The sequence below is a fragment of the Artibeus jamaicensis genome, unplaced genomic scaffold (genome assembly GCF_021234435.1).
Source record: "Artibeus jamaicensis isolate MK-2021 breed Jamaican fruit bat unplaced genomic scaffold, CSHL_Jam_final scaffold_612, whole genome shotgun sequence".
NCBI classification, from domain to species: domain Eukaryota; kingdom Metazoa; phylum Chordata; class Mammalia; order Chiroptera; family Phyllostomidae; genus Artibeus; species Artibeus jamaicensis.
The window spans coordinates 14,614,281-14,633,998 of NW_026522049.1; the positions used below are offsets into that span (position 1 = coordinate 14,614,281).

The window sequence follows — 19,718 nt, forward strand, 5'->3', positions numbered from 1 at the left end:
TAGAGAAACATCAGCGTGTGGTTGCCTCTGAATCACCCCTACTGGGGACCTGGCCTAGAAACCAGGCATGTGCCCTGACTGGTTTGGTAAATGGGAATCGAATCGTTGACCCTTTGGTTCACAGGCCTAGGGTCAATCCACTGAGCCACACCATCCGGGGATCCACACCATTTCCAGTCGTGTGTGTGCTGCTCCTGGCCGTCAGTGCTTCTCCGGGGCCACTGGGGCTGAGACCCAGACGTGCGCCCAGTCTGCGCACACGGGGAAGGGGAGCCAGCACCCGCCCGAGCCAGAGCACACAGAAGCACCGTAAATGAATGACCACAAATAGGTTTTGTTAGTTTTATTTCTGTAAGCTTTAAATCATCCCTCACAAATTAGATTTTGTTACAGCTGGATTTAATAGAAACAGGAATGTCAAGGTCACTATATTCTGAAACGTGACAGAAAAGGGAAGGGAACAATGACTGTGATTCATAAAAGACCATTAGAAAAATCCCTAAACAAAAGCTAAATAATCATTAACTTTAATTCTAAGCAGTAAGTTTTATTGTGATTTGCTGGTATTAAGTTTCTCTTGCTTCAGGTCATAAATCTCGAAATACCACTGATGCTTGGCTAAGGGAGAACCGGATGAACAGCAGCACTTACTTTATGACAGTCCACAGAAAAATGGAAAATAACTGTGTGTAAGGGCAATGATGGCGACAATCAGCAGCCAAAAGTCGCAGACTTCCTAATTACTGAAAGCATATACAATTTTAGTCTAGAAAAATAAGTTGATTTTATAAAATTAAGCTTTCAGGTCGAAAAGCACCCCCTCGAACAGATACAAAGATACTGACAAATAGTCCCTAAATATCTCACTTTTTGATGCAAAACATGCCCTACTGAGTGCGGTCAGGACTGGGACTCTTCAAAACCAGGTGACACGCACGTCCTCAGCTGCTGGCCAGGGACTGGTGGATGGGCGGCTGGAAGCAGCGGACGTGCTCCACGGGCGTGCTCTCCCCGTCCCCCGACTTCAGGTACTTGTCCAAGATGGCAACGATCTCGTCGTTCAGAATCTGGAACTTGCGAATTCTCTCCACCATCTTCTTCAAAGGCTGCAACAGACAAAATGAGCGGTTTTACTTTAAAGCATACATTTATTCTCACCCTGACTGCTGTGGCTCAGTACTGTGCATCATCTCACAAACCAAAAGGACGTTGGTTTGATTCCCAGTCAGGGCCCGTGCCTGGGTTGAGGGTTTGGTCCCCGGTTGCGGGCGTGCAGGAGGCAACCACACATGGATGTTTCTCCCCCTTTCTTTCTCCTTCCCTTCTCTCTCTCTCAAAATTAAAAATTGAAAAAAAACCCCTCATAGGTAAAGTTAAAGGTGTTCATCATTACCAAACCCTTATTATATGAAATGTTAAAGGGGACTTATGTAAGAAAAAAGATCAAAACTACAAACAGTAAAATGAAAACAAACACAACTATCAACAACTGCACCTAAAAGAAAAACAAAACCTAAGCAAACACTTAGAACAGGAACAGAATCACAGAAAGGGAGATCACACGGAGGGTTATCAGCAGAGAGGGGGAGGGGGGAGAATGGAGGAAAAGGTACAGGGAACAGGAGGCATAAATAATAGATACAAAATAGAGAAAGGTTAAGAACAGTACAGGAAATGAAGAAGCAAAAGAACGTATATGTACGACCCATGGACATGAACTAGGGGGGATGCCATTGGCAGAGGAGAATAAAGGGGAGAAAAAAAATCAGAACTGTAGTAACAATCAATAAAATTACTTTAAAAAACCTTACTGTTAAAATCCCAGTAGGGGGCGCACAAGAGGAACACACAGTAATGCTTCTCTCTCTCCCTTCTTCCTTACCCTCTCTCTAAATAAAATCTTAAAAAAAAAAAAATGCCCAAGAACTAACCCGGAATACACATAATAGAAAGCATGCTTTTCTGTGAAACATCCCTGGAGGCCACAACCCTTCCACCTACCACGTTTTTGATAATCTCGTCTTTGCCGTCGTGTTTCTGCACTTTGAGCAGGTGGTAGCAGAAATCCAGCACCGCGAAGCGCCGCTGCTGCCCAAGAAGCACGATGATCATGCAGCCCGCCCAGTGCAGCCCGTCGCCGAAGCACTGCCTGCGAACGAGAGGCCAGGGCGCAGCGGGCGCTCAGCGTCCATCCCTGTGCTGGTCCGCCTCCCCACGTCAGGGATGCGGGAACCGGCCACAAGGGAGCACCAGGCAGCTGGGATGTGTCCTTGTTTTTGGTGAGCACCTTTTAGCTTCCTGTTGCACCCCCGTTTCCTGTTTTTAGATCATAGACCCTGCACGAAGGAGTCTGTGAGGCTGTGGACGCAGTTAGAGAAATGAACATCGAGGGGTCCGTTTGTGGGGTGGCGCCGGGAAACCAAGCCTGGAGTGGTGTCCTGCACATCTAGTGAGGACCTGGACGTTCTAGTGAGTAGCTTTAGTTTAAGTTCTGGTAAATTCCAGTTAGTTCTAGCAAAAACCTACACGTTCTAAGTAGCTTTAGTTCTAGTTCTAGTAAAGTTCTAGTAAGAACCTGCACATTCTAGCAAGTAGCTTTAGTTTAGTAAGTTCTAGTGAGAACCTGCACCTGAAGCAGCTGTAAAGCAGGCCGGCGAGTGTCCACACCGTTTTCCACAGAGCGTGGCCTTGTGTGTTAACCCCATGCCAGCACCCGCTTCCCCATCTCCTGGGCACGCACTTACTCGACCGTGAACTCGTGGGTGCCCACGGGGATGCAGTACACGAACTGCATGGCGCTCCACAGGCGGTGGAACTCGACGCACTCGTCCACGTGCATGACGCCGTTGCTGGGCAGAGGCCCGCGCCAGATGGGGTCGTCCAGGAAGGTCCGGATCCGCGTCAGGATGACCTCGAACATGGACAGGCCACAGCAGAGGCGCTCCTTGGTCAGCAAGTCGCCCTCTCTCGCAATGGCGATTTGCTGCAGGAAGGTCGGTGTATGTCACAGGGCCAGGACGGGGAGGGGGGGGCGGGGCGGCGGGTGCTGAAACCTGACACCCCCAGGTCTGCTTCTGACTCACCGGGAAAGGATCTGAGCTTGCAGAGGAGGGTTTTCAGAAGCATCAACAAAATAAATATGTTGGCTACTGCCTTATATGTCTTCTAAGCCTAAATACAACTCACGGTCAAGGACAACTGTCAAGTTCACAAAAAATTTATGGAGAGATATATTAAGTAGTAGTTTTATATGCTTCAAGGCTATAAAATGTAAACAATCACTCTTTCTTTTGGTTAGTTTTTTTCTTTACCCCCATTTAAACTGTGAATAATTTAATATTAGGCTTCCCGAATTTTAAGTTCAGAAAGTCCCTAATCCACATTTGACAAGAGCTTTGGAATTGTTTAACCCAGTTTCCGGCCTCAATGTTTCCAAGCATAGGTTTTCTTTTTAAAATGGGGAAGATTACCTTCTTGTACTAAATGGTTTTCACAATCTAAAAAAAACGGCTGTTCTTAACCGGAGTGATTTCCATTCCAGGGGACACTGGGCAATGTGTGTGGGCGTGGCTGGCTGTCGCAGCTTGCAGTGGGTCTAGTGGCAGAGGCTGGCCCACAATTCATAGGAAAGCCCCACAGCGGAGTTATCTGCTGAGATAATGGAGGGGTCCCCCCCCCTCCCCAAAACCCCCCCCCCCACTCCCCACATGGTCTGACGGGGGCGCCCGCCCGCCCCCCAGTCTGGGCCGAGGCCCCGCCGGTGGCCTGACTCGGCCAGCGCGCATTACCTGAGGGGTCCCCAGTCTCTCAATCAGAGGGACGAGGTGCAGGGGGGCGTACTTGGATTCCAGCCTTTTCATTTTGGCATCGAGTCTCTCTCCCTCTGCAGTGGAAAAAAACATTTTACACTCTGTCTCTGGTATGGAAAACAGTAATAAAAGTTATGTTTTATATTTTAAAAAAAGAAAGATTGTTAAGGTAACATGTTATTTGTAGATTCTCTCTGAAAATTCATTTATAGAACTGGCTCATTTGGTGTTTTAACTCAGAGCGACAGAACTAATTTTCTGGCCCATATTCACTTTTGAAAACTCACTGGCTTTGGGGGACAGACACACAAGGCAATAAAGAGATCACACAGCACAGAATTGTACCCTTGAAACCTGCATGACCACATTAACACAGGTCACCTCAATAAGTGTAATTAAAAAAAAACCCGAAAGACATTTACTGAAAATTCTAAACGTAATGGAAAGACGAGAGCCGTACCGTGAATCCTCTGCATTTCTGGACTGCGGCCTCCCTGGGGTCCTACCCAGCACCCCTGCCCATCCGTTCGGACACATATCGTCACGTCAGCCCTGAATGTTTCGGTTTTCCATTTTTATTTAGCTCTGTTACAACACCAATCACCCCTGCTTATGGCAGAACAGGCCCAGTCTCAAACGAAACTGGCTTTATTCACAGTGACACATGCCCGGCACAGAGAGCAGACTCACCTTTCACATGTACCCTCGGCAGAATGTTCTGGAAGGGGGCCGCGTGCAGCAGGTCACACACTTCTTCTAAAGACTGGGACGGGGGAAGAGAAGGCCGCGTTAGGAAGTCAGGAAGTCACCTCACGACATGGATGAACAGAGCCACCTGGGGCTGGCAGCCAGGCCCTGCTGACCCTGGCACAAGACCGGAGATGAGACCCGAGTTCAGGGTCACTGCCGTGGATGGGGATCCTTGTGTGAGGAGGGATCACTGTAGTTACCTGTGGATTTCCTACTGCGCGCAGAACCGCCCGCTGTGCTCCTTAGTGAGAAATAAAGCAGGACGGTGCACAGAACGCCCCGGGTGACAGAATGGTCTGTTTGTCCGCCGGGGCTACTGTCAGCCACGGGGACTTGGAATGCGGACCAGCGCCCCTGAGGAACTGAATTTGTTTAATCCTCACCCAAGAATATGTTTACTGACTTTAGAAAGAGGGGAGGGAAGGGGGAGAGAGAGACACATCCACTGGCTGCTTCCCCGCACAGCCCGAGCAGGAATTGAACCCACAGTCTTTCAGTGTGTGCGATGACACTCCAACCAACTGAGCCACACTGGCCAGGACGGATCATTAACTCCTTCAAAAAGGCCTAAAAACCCCATGTAGAGAAAATTTACCTCCAATGTCCCAGGGGTTTTGGTGGAACTCCTAAACACCTGCCATGAACCCCAACACAGGCAGGTCCGCTGGTGAATCACCCATCATGAAATGGGGGAACACCTTGAAAGAGTTTTCAAAAAGACCTCACGGAAGCCGAACGCAGCCTCTCACAAGAAAGCCCGCTGGTGCGCTGACACAGATGGGTTCCCAGACACTCCCCTGGCCAGGGAGGCCTGCACTACGTGGGGCCTGCCATCCCGAAGATAATTCTATAATGTCAGCCACACTAACATATGTGACCTATGGGGTCCCTCCTCACATGTCACATATGTTAGTGTGGCTGTAGCCAACACTACATAATAAAAATGTTTTTTTTACAATGCTCATACAGTAAAACATTCTTGAAGGAACTACATGAAGAGAAATGGCGTTTTCCTGCCCTCCCTGACATTAAACAGCCCTAACGGATCAAGCCTCGTAACAGGGGCCTCCTGGCCCTGACTGCTGTAGCTCAATGCATTGAGCACCAGCCTGCGAACTAAAAAGTCGCTGGTTTGATTCCCAGTCAGAGCACACACCTGGCTTGCAAGGCAGGTCCCTGGTAGGAGGCGCAGGAGAGGCAACCACACGTGGATGTTTCTCTCCTTCTCTTTCTCCCTCCCTTCCCCTCCCTGTAAAAATCTTTAAAAAAAAAGAAAAAAACCTTTACAAAAAGGGGGAGTCTTCTGTTTCCACCCACAGGGCTGGCCCACAGGCGCGGGGCCAGGCTGCGCGCGCACTCACCAGGCTCTGCTCAATGAGCAGGCAGAACAGGACGGCGTTGCCCACCTCGCGCAGGTTCTGGAAGCACACGGTCTTCAGCTCCGCGTACTCCACGATGTCCTTCAGCTGGTGGTGGAAGAACTCCAGGATGCCTGTGGTGACAGAGTAAGCGGCAGGGGCGGCCACCACGCCTGCCACGGAAATGGCCACAGGTCCCCAGACACCAACACCCTCCCTGTGATGGCAGTTTGTGCAGCCCTGGGCCCGGCCCTCAGCTCCATCAACCTGCGTCTTCTGAGGAGGCGGCAACCAGGAGGATAAATGAGAAAGACCACACCATCACCTCCCGCAGAGACAGAAAAGGTATCCTGTCAAACTCCGCATCCCTCCCGGACAGACAGGAAGGCCCTTAATCTGGTAAAGGACATTGGCAAAAAAGAGCCTGCAGGTGGCGCCAGGCTCAGGGGTGAGACTTGCACACTTCTCTCCACTGAGCTCCAAGGCAAGACATTGTGTCTGCACGGTACGTAGTCCTGGGGGCCTGGGACTTTACAATAAGGCATGAAAAAAAAAAAGGCATGGAAACTGGAAAGAAAGTCACTACTCCTTAAGCTGACCACAAATCCCTAAGCTGACTCCAGAACTTATAAGATCACAAAGAAGACCTGCAACAGCCCGAACACCCCTAAGAAGAGCAAAGGTGAAGATTTAGGAGGTTTCAAATCCTTCATCCCAACAGGTCAGGTCCGACTGCCGTTCTGCAAGGACCTGGTGACCGGCTGGCTTGAGGCTGTGCCCCCCCCCCCCCCCCCAGTGCAGGCCTCCTCTCCTGCTCCACTCGCCTCGCACGCCCCCAGCTGTCAGCATCATCCCGGTGAAAACGGATTCTCAGCGGAGGGCACACTCCCTGATGACGTCATCCCCCGACAAGCACCCGTGAGCGGTACAGCGACGTGACTTTCCCCAATGGCAGCGCCCAGGGCCCAGGGCACATCGGCCCTCGCTGGCACGACAGCTGGGTGGCAGTTGTGACGAGCAGCCCCCCACCCACAGCTGTGAATGTGGCCTAAACGGCTTCATTTTCAACATTTACGCGTTTCCTAGCTAGCCAGGGCATGCGCACTGGCTTTAGGATGCCAACGTGCCTCAGCCCCTTTCCCACAGTGAGCTGAAGACAGACGCCCCTAAGCGAGGCCCCTCCGGGGTCACTTCCCTTCACAGTGGCCGCGTGGTCCCCTCGCCACCTCGCCAACACCCACCACAGCCGTCCCAGCTGGCTGCCCGTCGGAACAGGCCTCACCAGTGACTGAGTGTGGGCCCAAGTCCCCCTTCCAAGAAAGTATCATCCGGGAAGAGACAAGGGCATGTTTGCCCTGAGAAAAGTTTCCTTCGGGATCGCGACAGCCCCAAATCGGCCTGTCAACCAACAGCGCCGGGCTCTCCCAGGGCAACCCTAGTGGACCCAGCACTCAAACTCGCTGCCTCTCCTTAGTTGCAGATGTTTTTTTTTTTTTAAGTCTTCACCCGAGGACTTACTGATTTTGGACATAGAGGAAGGAAAAGAGAAACACTGATAGGTTGCTTCCCACATGTGCCCTAACTGGGGATCGAACCCGTAGCCTTCTGGTGCACTGGAAGACATTCCCACTAACTGAGCCACCTGGCGGGGGGGCCCCGGTCGCTAATCTTTAAGGTCCCGGTGTTGTAGGGGACCCGAGGGATTCAGGGTTCAGAGCCCTGTCACCCAGCAAGACTAACGGATGCCACCCCGCCTGGCTTCCTCACCCCTCCAGCGCGCAGTTTGTTCTGCTGGAGACTGTGAGTGCTGGTCGTGCCCCTCCCCCACCCGGGAAAAGCAGCTGGATTCCGAGGGACACTGCGCAGGACCTCCCTCTTTGTGGTGGCGCTGTCCGCCCCCCCGTCCCCGCACTCACTCACCCGGGGAGCCGTACTCGTGCCGGGGCAGGCGGCAGATCTTGGGCATCACCTCCATCAGCGTCTTCACGTACTGCAGGATCGTGCCTTGCAGCTGCGGGGACACAGGCTGCGTCAGCCGCCGGAGCCCCTGTCGGGGAGGCACCGGCCGACCACGGGACTTTGTGAAAAGGGGTCTCTCTGTTCATAAGCGCAGGGTACAGAACAAGACCGAGGCTCCTCGGGCTGGGAAAGGAACCCCAACCCCCACCAGGGCGACCCTGGCACCACCAGGTGCCCATTGAGACACGCCCCCTGCAGAGAGGGGCGTGGCCAGAGGGGGCCGGAGGGGGCGGGGCTCTGCGGAAGGGACGTCCTGGCAAAGCGGGTTCTGGACTCCGCTGGATGGGGAGTCGCTGCAACACCAGCTGGTCACCTAGTGCACCCGCCACCTTCCACGGGGCCACAGATTTAGGGCAGAGGCTCCCGCCGGGGTCCTGGCAGGGCCCCGGTCGGTCACGGGGTCATGCCTGTGTCAAATAACCCAACTCCTCTGCATGCTAATGGGTTTTTGGTCCTGACCGATATGGTTGTAGATTTTGTCATTTTTGTATAGAATTCTGTCAGCTTCTGCGTTACCGATCACACAGACTCCCTGCTGGGTCGCTACTTTAATTATATGGCCAGAAATTCAGCTTCAAGCTTTCTCTCGACTAAGCTTGTGAATTATAGAAAGACATAAAAATCTATATTTGGCAAAAAGAAAAAACTTTTAAGAAAAAGGGCTCAGGCAAAGAAAGACATTTAAAATAATGAAAAATATTCAAGATTGAGATTTTATATAGCTCTCTCAGTTAAACAACAGAAGTAAATTACGTTAACCAAATCCATGACAGCCAATAAATATCTTTCTCATGTTCTTCCCCTGAATTAATGTGGGTCTATTCTTCGAATTAACAAAGATGGGGGAGAAAGCAAACTATATATGGTCAGAAGTATTTAGAGCAGAATGGAACAGTTCAGACACCCTGGGCTTGTCCCACCCTAGTGAATCCAAGGCCACGTGAGACACTGTGATTTATAAGAAGAAACAGAGTCCTGGCAGGTAGCTCAGAGGGTGGGAGTGTTACCCTGATACAACAAGGTCGTGGGTTTGATCCCCGTTCGGGACACATTCAAGAATCTACCAATGAATGCATGAATGAGTGGGACAACAAATCGATGTTTCTCTTTCCTTTCCTCTCTATCTAAAATCAATACATGGAAAAGAAAAAAAAAAGAAGTTGCCTGAAGAAACATATATTTGATTCTTTTTTTCTTTTTTTTTTAAAGATTTTATTGATGTATTTTTTCCTCTCACACACCCCTAACTGGGGCCCTGGTGCGAAACCAGGTATGTGCCCTAACTGGGAATAGAACCAGCAACCCTTTGGTTCACAAGTTGGAGCTCAATCCCCTGAGCCACACCAGCCCAGGGCATGTTTGATTCTTTTTTTTTTTTTTTTTTTAAGATTTAATTTACTTATTTTTAGAAAGAGGAAGGGAGGGAGAAAGAGGGAGAGAAATATCAACGTGTGGTTTCCTAACGACCTGGCCACAACCCAGGCCTGATTGGGAATCGAACAGGTGACCCTTTGGTTCGCAGCCTGCGCTCAATCCACTGAGCTACACCAGCCAAGGTCATGTGTGATTCTTACCCTGTTTCTGGCACAGAGATCAAACCCCCCACATTTCCTAAGTTAAGAGAGCCTCCAAGGGGCCTGTTATGTTCTGAGCCAGCTTTGGAAGGCATCCAGGTGGTACTGAGGTTGCCAGGATTGAGGTCAGAGGGTTCTAGAACCCTCAGTCCTGCCCTAGACCTCTGGGGAGGATGAGCCAGTCACCAGTGGCCAATGACGTAAGCAACCATAACTACACAACGCAGCCAGGAGCTTTCGGCTGGGGGCTGAGACCCTGACCTGTGCCACCGTGACGGTCTCCAAACCGCACGGGGACAGGAACTCCTCATGGAAGACAGTGTCCTGGGCATCTCTTTAAACAAAAAAATTGTAGACAGAGGGGAAGGAAGGGAGAAGACAGGGAGAGAAACATCAATGTGTGGTTGCCTCCTGTGCACCCCAACTGGGGACCTGGCCTGCAACCCAGACATGTGCCCTGACTGGGAATCAAACCAGCAACCTTTCAGTTTGCGAGATGATGCTCAATCCACTGAGCTACACCAGCCAGGGCCTTTAATATCCTTTAATGCACTGGTCATCTAGAGAGGGAACTAGTCTCTTGAAGTGTGTTAGCTGCTCGAGCAAATGAATCCAACCTGAGGAGGGGATCGTGGGAGCCTCCGATTTATAGCCCATTGGCCAGGAGCACAGGGGACAACCCTGACTTACAGCTGGCGTCCGGGGGGCCCAGGAGGAGAGCAGACACTTGGGGGATCTGATGGCATCAGAGAGACAGTGTCAGAACTGAGCTGAATCCCAGGAGCCCAGCTGGCCTCCCAGAGCTGCTCAAAAAAAGGGGAGGCACACCCCTCCCCGCACCGGAGCTGGGTGCGTGGAACCCACTGCCAAGCGGAGGAAGTACACCCACGGGAGACGTACCAGGCTCTTGACGACCTTCAGCAGCTCCTCCATGACCACGGCGATGCCCTGGTAGCCGAGCAGCCTACAGATGACTTGGAAGTGCGGTGGCCCCACGAAGTTCCGGTAGCTGCCATAAATGCTCGAGTAGGCCAGGTTCAGTGCCTGGGGGACAGAGCACACACTGGCTTGATGGACTCTTGAGTTTACAAGGTGGCCCTATGCAAGGTGCATGCAACCCACAGCACCCTTGGGTGGGGAAAGGGGTGTTGCCCACAGAATCTGTTAGGCTGCCCTAACTAGCATCGTCTTACAAGCTGAAGACATGAAAACCAATCTTGCTAAGAGAGAAAAAATAAAATTGGTTTTCCATTACTGAACGACCTCTTCTACAGATGCCACTTGGAGGTCCTGGAATGATAAGTGGATACATCTTAGTGCCTTGCTGCTGGGGACACACACAAGGACACACCCGTGGCAAGATTTCCTTGTCAGGGTTATAGGGAGCTAAGAACGCAGCCTCACAGGGTAGGCAGGTGGGAGAGGTGGTGAGAGTGGCTTTCTGTAGGAGGGGACCTCTGAAACATCTATGGACACAGCGCAAACACAGCAGTAAGCATCCATGCTATGCACTGCCCTCAGAGCACAGCTTTAGCTGCATCCCACAGATGTTTGATATATTAGCATTTCATCAGTTCAGTGTCTTAAAATTTTCCCTGGAGACTTTCTCTTGACCCCCAAGATCATTCGGATTCCTGTTCATTTTCAAGTGTCTAGAGATTTTTCTGGTCATCTTTTTGTTATAGATTTATAATTTGGGTTCACTCGGTGGTCAGAGAACACATTCTGTGTAGTTAATAGTCTTTTGATTTTGTCGAGCTCTGTCTGACGGCCAAGAACACGGTTTATCTTGCGGAACATGCTCATGGAGGCTTGAAAGTGACGTGTGGTCTGCCGCTGCCGGTGGAGGGTTCCATGCAAGTCAGTGGTTGATGGTTTTCAGGTCTTCTTGTCGCCGATTTTCTATCTACTTATTCTACTGATGACTAAGGGAGAAGAATGTTGAGTTCCCCAATTTTAACTGTGGAGCTTGTTCATTTCTTTCTTCGGTTGTGTTAGTTTTCACTTCGGGTGTTTTGAAGCTCAATCATTTGGTCATTTGGTGCGTGAACATTTTATTTATTTATTTATTTAATTTTTTTTTTTTTTTTTTAGATTTTATTTATTTATCTTTAGAGGGGAAGGGAAGGAGAGAGGGAGAGAAACATCAATGTATGGTTGCCTTTCGTGCGTCCCCTGCTGGGAACTGGCCTGCAGGGAACCTGCCTGCAACCCCGGCATGTGCCCTGACTAGGAATCGAACCGCGATTGTCTGGTTCGCAGGCCCGCACTCAATCCACTGAGCTACACCAGCCAGGGCTTATTTTTATTTTTATTTTTATTTTTTTATTTATTTAAACTTTTGGCCCGTTTTTAAAAAAGATTTTATTTACTTATCTTCAGGGGAAAGGGAAGGAGAGAAAAAGAGAAATATCAATGTGTGGTTGCCTCTTGTGTGTCCCCCACTGGGAACTGGTCCGCAACCCAGGCATGTGCCCTGACTGGGAATCAAACTGTGATCCTTTGGTTCGCAGGCCTGTGCTCAATCCACTGAGCTACACCAGCCAGGGAAGCATGAACATTTTAGATTGCTACATTTGCCTCGTGTCTTCACCAATTTTATAATTAGGTAATGTCCCTGGTAATATTCTTTACTCTGCAATCTACTTTATTTCATATTAATACAATCACTCCTGCTTTCTTCTGATTGATGTGTGCATGGTGTCCTTCTACTTTCGAACCGCCTCTTATCATTAATTTGAAGTGAGTTTCCTACATGATCTTTTTCAATTTTCTATGCCAATCTCTGTCCTTTAACTGTATTTATACCATTTATACTTAATATATTTACACATAATATAATGATATTTATTTTAAAAATATTTTATTTATTTACCTGGCTGGTGTAGCTCAGTGGATTGAGCACAGGCCTGCAAACCAAAAGATCAAGGTTTGATTCCCAGTCAGGGCACATGCCTAGGTTGCAGGCCAGTTCCCAGCAGGGGGCGCACAAGAGGCAACCATACATTGATGTTTCTCTCCCTCTCTCCTTACCTTCCCCTCTAAAGATAAATAAATAAAATCTTTAATAAAAAAATATTTTATTTATTTAGTTTTAGAGAGAGGGGGAAGGAGGGAGAAAGAGAGGAAAACAATGATGTGTGAGATACATTGACCAGTTGCCTCTCACGCACCCCCAACTGGGGACTTGGCCAGCAACCATACATGCACCCTGACTGGGACTCGAACTAGCGACCTTTCCACACTCAATCCACTGGGCCACAACAGTCAGAGCTAATGAGTGATATTTAAATGGACTCTTAAGCAGGCTTTCTTTCCATTCTTCCTGTCTTTCTGTGAGTCACTTAACCACATTTGAGGATTCCACTGTGATTTACCCATAGTATTTTTGAGAAAATCTCTTCATACAGATCTTTCAATGGTCGCTCTTGGTTTACCATCATACATTACGTGATTACACAAGTTATCACAATCTACTGTTACCAGCATTTCCTCACTGCAGGCAAAGTGTACCAAGCTCGCCCCCATCCGGGTCTGTGACTTGAGGGCAGGCAGCCCTGGGGACGGGCGGGGGACACGGGCCCCAGGGACATGGGCCCCTTCCCTTTAGCCTATTTCTACCCTGTTACTTCATGACACAGCCCGTCCATTCACCAACTGCCAGAAACACAAGAAATATCGCTGGCCTTCCCTTTCCCTCACCTTCCACATCCAGGTAACCAGCAAGTCCTAACCAAGTCACCTCCAAAATAGACCTGAAATCATCTACATCTGTCTGTCAGTGTCCTTGGGTCTGAGCCACCATCTCCTGGGAACATCCTTGCACTGGCCGTCACTCTCTGTTCGCTCCCGGAGCCCTGGCCCAGGGGTCTGGACACCCCACCCTGCCTGCCACCGCTGCCCCCAGGCTCGGCCCCAGGCCCCTCTGCAGGGCTGGCTCCTTCTCAGCATCCAGATCTTCCCAGAGTCAGGCTGCCCCCAAAAGCCAGTCAAGGCTCTATGACAGTGTCCCCTCCCAGTGTCCCCAGCAGCGCACTTCTCACAGGGACGCTGCACCCCAGACACCACACAGAGCTCACGCACTGGCCCCCAAGGGTGACAAACACAGCGTCACTTTCAGCCTCAGATCCCACACCGCCTGGAAAACAGGCTGCTTCGGTTTCCACCAACACTGGTTTGCCATCCGCCCCAAACGCCGCCTCCTCCTCCTCCTCCGCTTCTTAACACCCTGGCGGGTCACGCTGGCACCTGTCGTTTTTTCCGCAGCTGACCAGCTGAAGACTCAAAGTGGCCACAATCACCTCACAGTGCCGTGGCGCTGCAGCGAGTCCAGTGGGTGACAACGGCGTGAGCCAGGCAGCGAGGGAGCGAGGCAGGGCACTGAGCCACGGCGTGGAGGGAGGCCCTTTCACATTACGTGACCTGCACCTTTGAGCAGACGTCCTGCCCAAACCTCGTCCTGCCCAGACCTCAGCCGAGCTTGGGATCCCTGAGCTGAGGGCAAGACCTTGGGAGGCTGTGGGCAGAGGGCCCGGTCCCCTTCCCTGCATCAAAGGGAAAATGAACACCCACCGACCACAGTGCAGACACTCCATGCCTGGAGCTCAGAGGAGGAAGCCTTCTGTCCGAGGGAGCTGCTGTTTAACTTCCCCGGGCTCTTTGCTATGGGTGTGTCTTTCTGGAGTCTGATTTATTTTAACTCAATAAAATACAGCCAAAATAAAAATAAAAATGAACACAGGAGCACAGGCCTGTGAACCAAAGGATCAAAGTTCGATTCCCAGTCAGGGCACATGCCTGGGTTGCAGGCCAGTTCCCAGCAGGGGATGCACGAGAGGCAACCATACACTGATGTTTCTCTTTTTCTCTCCTTCCCTTCCCCTCTAAAGATAAATAAAATCTTTTAAATAAATAAATAAATATCACAAACACGGGCTGGTGCCCCAGGACCCCACGGCAGCACCACGCAGGGGGTCTCGCTCCCCACATTGTCCATCTGATCTGATGGGCAAAGCCGTCCTGGCCGCTGCCGCCCCCTCCGTCCAGCAGGTGCTGAGGCTGCAGAGCTGCTTTTACCACATTTGGGGGAAACGGCCCTTCACTGTATGCGTTTTCTTTTTATCACTGAATGTCTGTATTTTTATTAACCTGTATGAGGGCTTTAAATATAGAGTAAGGGAGAAGTAGGTTTACAGCTGTGAGTATATAAAACAGAGCTTCTTCTTTTTTCAACCTTCAACCTAAAGCATGTTTTTTATTGATTTGAGACGGGGAGGGAAGGAGGGAGGGAGGGAAGGAGGGAGGGAGGGAGGGAGAGAGAAACACCCATTGCCTCCCACATGTGCCCCGACCAGGAATTGAACCTGCAATCTTTTCTGGTGCACAGGACGATGCTCCGGCCAACTGAGCCACGCGGCCAGGGCGAGAGGGGATTCTTGTGTTATTATTTATTAATTATTGTATTGTTTCCCATACAAACAGCTGCAAACCTACTTGTGCACCACCCTGTAGAACAACACTGACCCTTAATAACCCAGCCACCCTCGGCTGGACTCACACCTTATGTTACCAGAGGCGGTGCCGTGTGGTTTCTCGCTGGTGTTGTGGGGTTTCTCAGGGGTGTCCTGTGGTTTCTCGGCGGCACTGTGCCGTCTCTCCTGGCTCCCCTGCAGTTTCTGCACGTCACTCTTGCCCGCCTGCTCCTCCCTTCACGTGGCACCTGGGGAGGGCAGGCCACCCTGGCCCTCCCTCACACACGCGCCCCGCAACCTCTCTGCATACACTCTGTTGGCTCCATACGTTTTAGCCTCAAAATCTGTCAATGATGTGCCTCATGTCAGTGCCGGGAGGGAGGCGAGGCCCAGCCCAACCCTGCCCCGCCGTCCCCTGGCCACAGTGCCGTCTAAACAGTGCATTACTTTTCAGAAAACAGTGACGTGTTATACACGGCATGACACACCGATGTCCTAATTAAACCAAATAAAGCTAAACTTTGAAATATGCTTACTTGTGAACGTAGGTATCGTAACAGAAACACAAACAAGCCCACCTTGGATCCATGCAAATACTGCGGCTGCGCATTAGGCTGCTTGTCTCTCTGAAATTCTTGAGAAAATGGTAACACTGTCCGAACAAACCTAAATAAGAAAGGGAAAAAAACCCAAAAATGTAATGGTTCTTTACAATTCAGAACTCCTCCATTACCCAACAATTAAATCTTCCAGTAAACTGAAATAACCATCACACAGAAAAACTCAAGGAAACGCACAATCAGAATATAGATGAGATGCGAACACTCTGCAGTCTGATAAATGCAGCTGAAGTTCAGGAAGGAAGTTCCTTCCAACTTCAACCCCTGTGTGCTGGGGTTCAGGGAACCCCGAAACACAGCCTGCAAACCCAGGGAGGGGGTCCAGTCCATCAGCAGCAGGACGGTCTCCAACCTAATTCAATCCCTTGAAAGTGGAAGTGACCGAGCACTTGGCCTTGACGGGCCTCTGACACGACCAGGAGGCGGGGACGGTTTGATAACGGATGAAGAGCCACTGAAAACCAAATGCTTGGATTTTAAAGCAGAAATGTCAAACTCGGCCAACCCTTTCATATCGGAAGTGTTGTGGTAAACATACAACTTTTGTAAAGGAGCATAATACAGAAAAATTTTAAAAAAGGAGCATAATAAAGAGAAAGAAAAAGAATACACAATAGTGACTCGCTAATTTTTTAATTCCAAGAACTTGATTAACACATATTGTACTTCAAATGAAAAAAAATGATTTAATCTTTACCCGATGACATAGTTATTGCTTTTAATTGTTTAAAAAGATTTTATTTATTTTTAGAGGGGAAGGTAAGGAGAAAGAGGGAGAGAAACCTCAACGTGTGGTTGGCTCTCATGCACCCACTACTGGGGACCTGACCTGCAACCCAGGCATGTGCCCTGACTGGGAATCGAACCCACAGTCTTTTGGTGTAGAGGACGATGCTCCAAACAACTGAGCCACCTGGCCAGGACGGCACATACATACTGCATTTTAATAAATAAACAAAGGGTGCAGCTGCCAAAATACCTCCAGTGCGGGAAACAAACGTGAATGTTGAGGGGAGGCCAGTGGCCTGCAGCACCGAGGGCCTCTAACATAAATATGTTGCTGAGTGCCAGGACTTTAGTGTTCTCCCATTAAAGGTGAGTTTTGCCCTGGCCAGTATGGCTCAGCTGCTTGCAATGTTGTCCCATAAACAAAGAGTTGCGAGTTCGATTCCCTGTCAGGGCACATACCCAGGTTGCAGGTTCAATCCCTGGTGTGGGCACCAATGGTCCGAGGTCCGGGTGTGTTCGGGAGGCAACCAGTCGATGTTTCTCTTTCTCCCTTCCCCTCTCTTTAAAAGCAATGAACAAATGTCTTGGGGTGATTATAAAGAAGAATAATAATAATAAGTTAAAGACTGCTGAGTTTTGGGGGGCAGGCTCTTAAACTATTTGCAAGTCAGCTGGACCCTTTCCTGATTTGTTCGGGTGGTAGAAGTCGCTACCCCAGGCTGGTACCAAGGTAGGCCCCTGTGGCCAATCCATTGAACGCCTGGGTATTTGACCAGGTTTCTGCAAACCTGTGGGCGGAGCCTAAACGAACCCCCAACTCTGGGGGTCAGCCTCCGGCTCGCTGGTAGGAAGCTTCCTCTGCCCGGAGTCCCACCAACAGGGGCAGTTCGATATTCAAGTAAAGACGAGGGACCCAGGATGGACGCAGGGCCGCTTCTCTGCACGACTCCCTGTCCTTTCACGCTCCACCCTGAGGGCTCCAGCTGCCTCAGTTTCCAGCCTCGGCTCCTGCACCCAGCAATACTTCCAAGCTGCCCATGGGGTGCGCCCTCCACAGGGCTCCCCGTCTCCCTGTATCCTTCCCCTCAGGCGATGGCCAATGACTGAAGACAATGGTTTCATTAATTTTGTCTGTTTTCCACTTGTCGAAGATGAAAAACTAAACCCCAACCCTGGGACACCACTATCCCCAATAACTTTGAAAAACCCTATTTCGACTCTATATTCTCAATGGAAAGACAAAAAAGCGTTGGAAAAAATACTGAATTCAAGTTAGCAGACTTGTTTCATATGCGCTCCAACTGGGGATTGAACCCACAACCTAGCATATTAGACGATACTCCAGCGGACGGAGCCACGCTGGCTGGGGCAAGCAGGCTTGTTTCGTCGTGGGAAGGATGAGTAATTCTGAAACACCCTGCATCTTCTACAACTGAGCAAATGAGTAAATGTACTCATAATGAAACAAGACTCTCAGTGTAAAAGGAAGCTACGAAAAGGGAAGGAGGAAGAGTGGAACGAAGCCAGCGCTGCTGAACCGGAGCTGAAGACGTCGGCGAGTTCCAGGTTTTATATAGAGACAGCGGTGGCGCGGAGTTGCAGGCACGCGCACGTTACGAGTCTGCGTCCCCTGAAGGGACCGTGTGACCCGGACAGACACCTCTCCCAGGAAGGCATACAAGTGGCCAACAGGTACATGAAAAAATGCTCAACTTCAGGAGCTAGTAGGGACATGCAAATCAAAAGCACAAGGAGATGGCGCCTCCCGCCCGTCAGCACATCCGGTTCTAACAAGGGCTGGACAGGGTGTGGAGAGGCACGAACCCTCGTCACTGCTGGTGGGAATGTAAACGGGGGCGGTCACCACAAAACAGTCTGCAGTTCCTCAAATACGGAATAGAGTCACCGAATGACCAGCGATCCCTCCCCTGGGGATCTACTGAAAAACTCGCAAATGTGTTCTCGAAGATACATGCACGCAGCGTTTTTCACGGTGACCAGGACACGGAGACAGCCGAAGTGTCCTCCGTTAGAGGCCTGGATGAAGCAGATGTGGTCCACACTACACGCAATGGGACACTACCCACCACGAGAAAAGACAAAACGCGGCCATTTGCAACAACGTGGATGGGATCCTGAGAATATCACGCTAAGTGAAACAAGTCAGAAGAGGCTAAGAAATGTATGATTTCACTCCTACGTGAGATATAGAACTGAAACTCATGGACACAGACAGCCAAGTGGTGGTTACCACAGGGAAGGGGGTGGGGGTGGGGAGTAGACAGGTGGGGGTGGAGGGGACACAAGGGTCCGTCCCTCCATATGGTGACGGAAGATGGTGTGACTTTGGGTGGTGGGCGCACAGTGCAATATACAGATCTAGTATTGCAGAAATGTACACTTGAAATCCACATGATCCTATTAACCAATGTCATCCAATAGTTTAATTTAAATGGGGGGTGGGGGCGGAACAACCCAGGAGAGCCCTAGCTGGTGTGGCTGCGTGGATTGAGTTCCAGACTGCAAAGTAAAGGGTCACTGGTTCCAACCCCAGTCAGGGCATGTGCCTGGGTTGCAGGTTCAATCCCCAGTTGCAGCCCATACAAGAGACAACCAATCGATGTCTCTCTCTCTCTTTTCTTCTCTCTCTAAAATTAATAAAGCATATCAGGTGAGGATTTTTAAAAAAATGACAGGGACAGGCCCTGAATGTGTAACTCAGTTGGTTAGAGCATTGTCCCAATAGGCAAGGTTGCAGGTTCGATCCCCAGCACAAGGAATGTATGACTAAGTAGAAAAACAAACTGGTATTTCTCTTTCTTGCTAAAAATCAATAAATAAAATTTAAAAATAAAAACACTAAAAAGACATGAAAACAAGGCTGAGGGACCCTGCTACTCAAAACAGGGCCGGACTTGACCCACAATAATCAAGTCGGCATATTAATAGATCATTCCCTTGACTTAGAATCTGTGAGTCCTTAATGATAAGAAACAATTTTTTTAAATGCTAAAATGTATCGCAGGATAACAACTAATATATGTAGATGGCACGAGGGGGTTTGGAAACACCACTGTCCCATCGGCTTGGTGATAACTGATCTGGGTAAGAACCAGGCACTAAAATTACTGAATCAAATTTTAATAAGCAACAGTTTACTCACAGAGTCTCAAGTGACGTCTCCCTGTAAATGGCTGGTAAGTTTCAATCAGAGACTCGCTAACAGGCCAGTGGAGAAAGTGGCAGCCGCCAGCCTAACCAGGGCGGAAGTGAACATGGCCGGCGACGGGACCGCGGGACGCCCTTCGCATCCTGGTCCAGGGCGCTGAGGACACACCTCCCTCTTGGTGTTCGTGTCAGAGGCCTCAATCGGAGCCCAACCGCTAGT

At 50.0% G+C, this 19,718-nt stretch overlaps 1 protein-coding gene across 1 annotated transcript in view; it reads right to left on the reverse strand.

The window, feature by feature from the left end:
- Positions 1-328: 328 nt before the first annotated feature.
- The window catches only part of CYFIP1 (cytoplasmic FMR1 interacting protein 1), a 68,133-nt gene continuing 48,743 nt past the window's right edge, over positions 329-19,718 (reverse strand). Inside the window, 9 exon segments of the mRNA XM_053658818.1 lie at positions 329-1,106; positions 2,002-2,149; positions 2,745-2,983; positions 3,789-3,883; positions 4,500-4,572; positions 5,921-6,051; positions 7,838-7,928; positions 10,411-10,554; positions 15,560-15,647. Coding sequence (XP_053514793.1) covers positions 942-1,106; positions 2,002-2,149; positions 2,745-2,983; positions 3,789-3,883; positions 4,500-4,572; positions 5,921-6,051; positions 7,838-7,928; positions 10,411-10,554; positions 15,560-15,647 — 1,174 coding nt within the window. The 3' untranslated portion in view covers positions 329-941.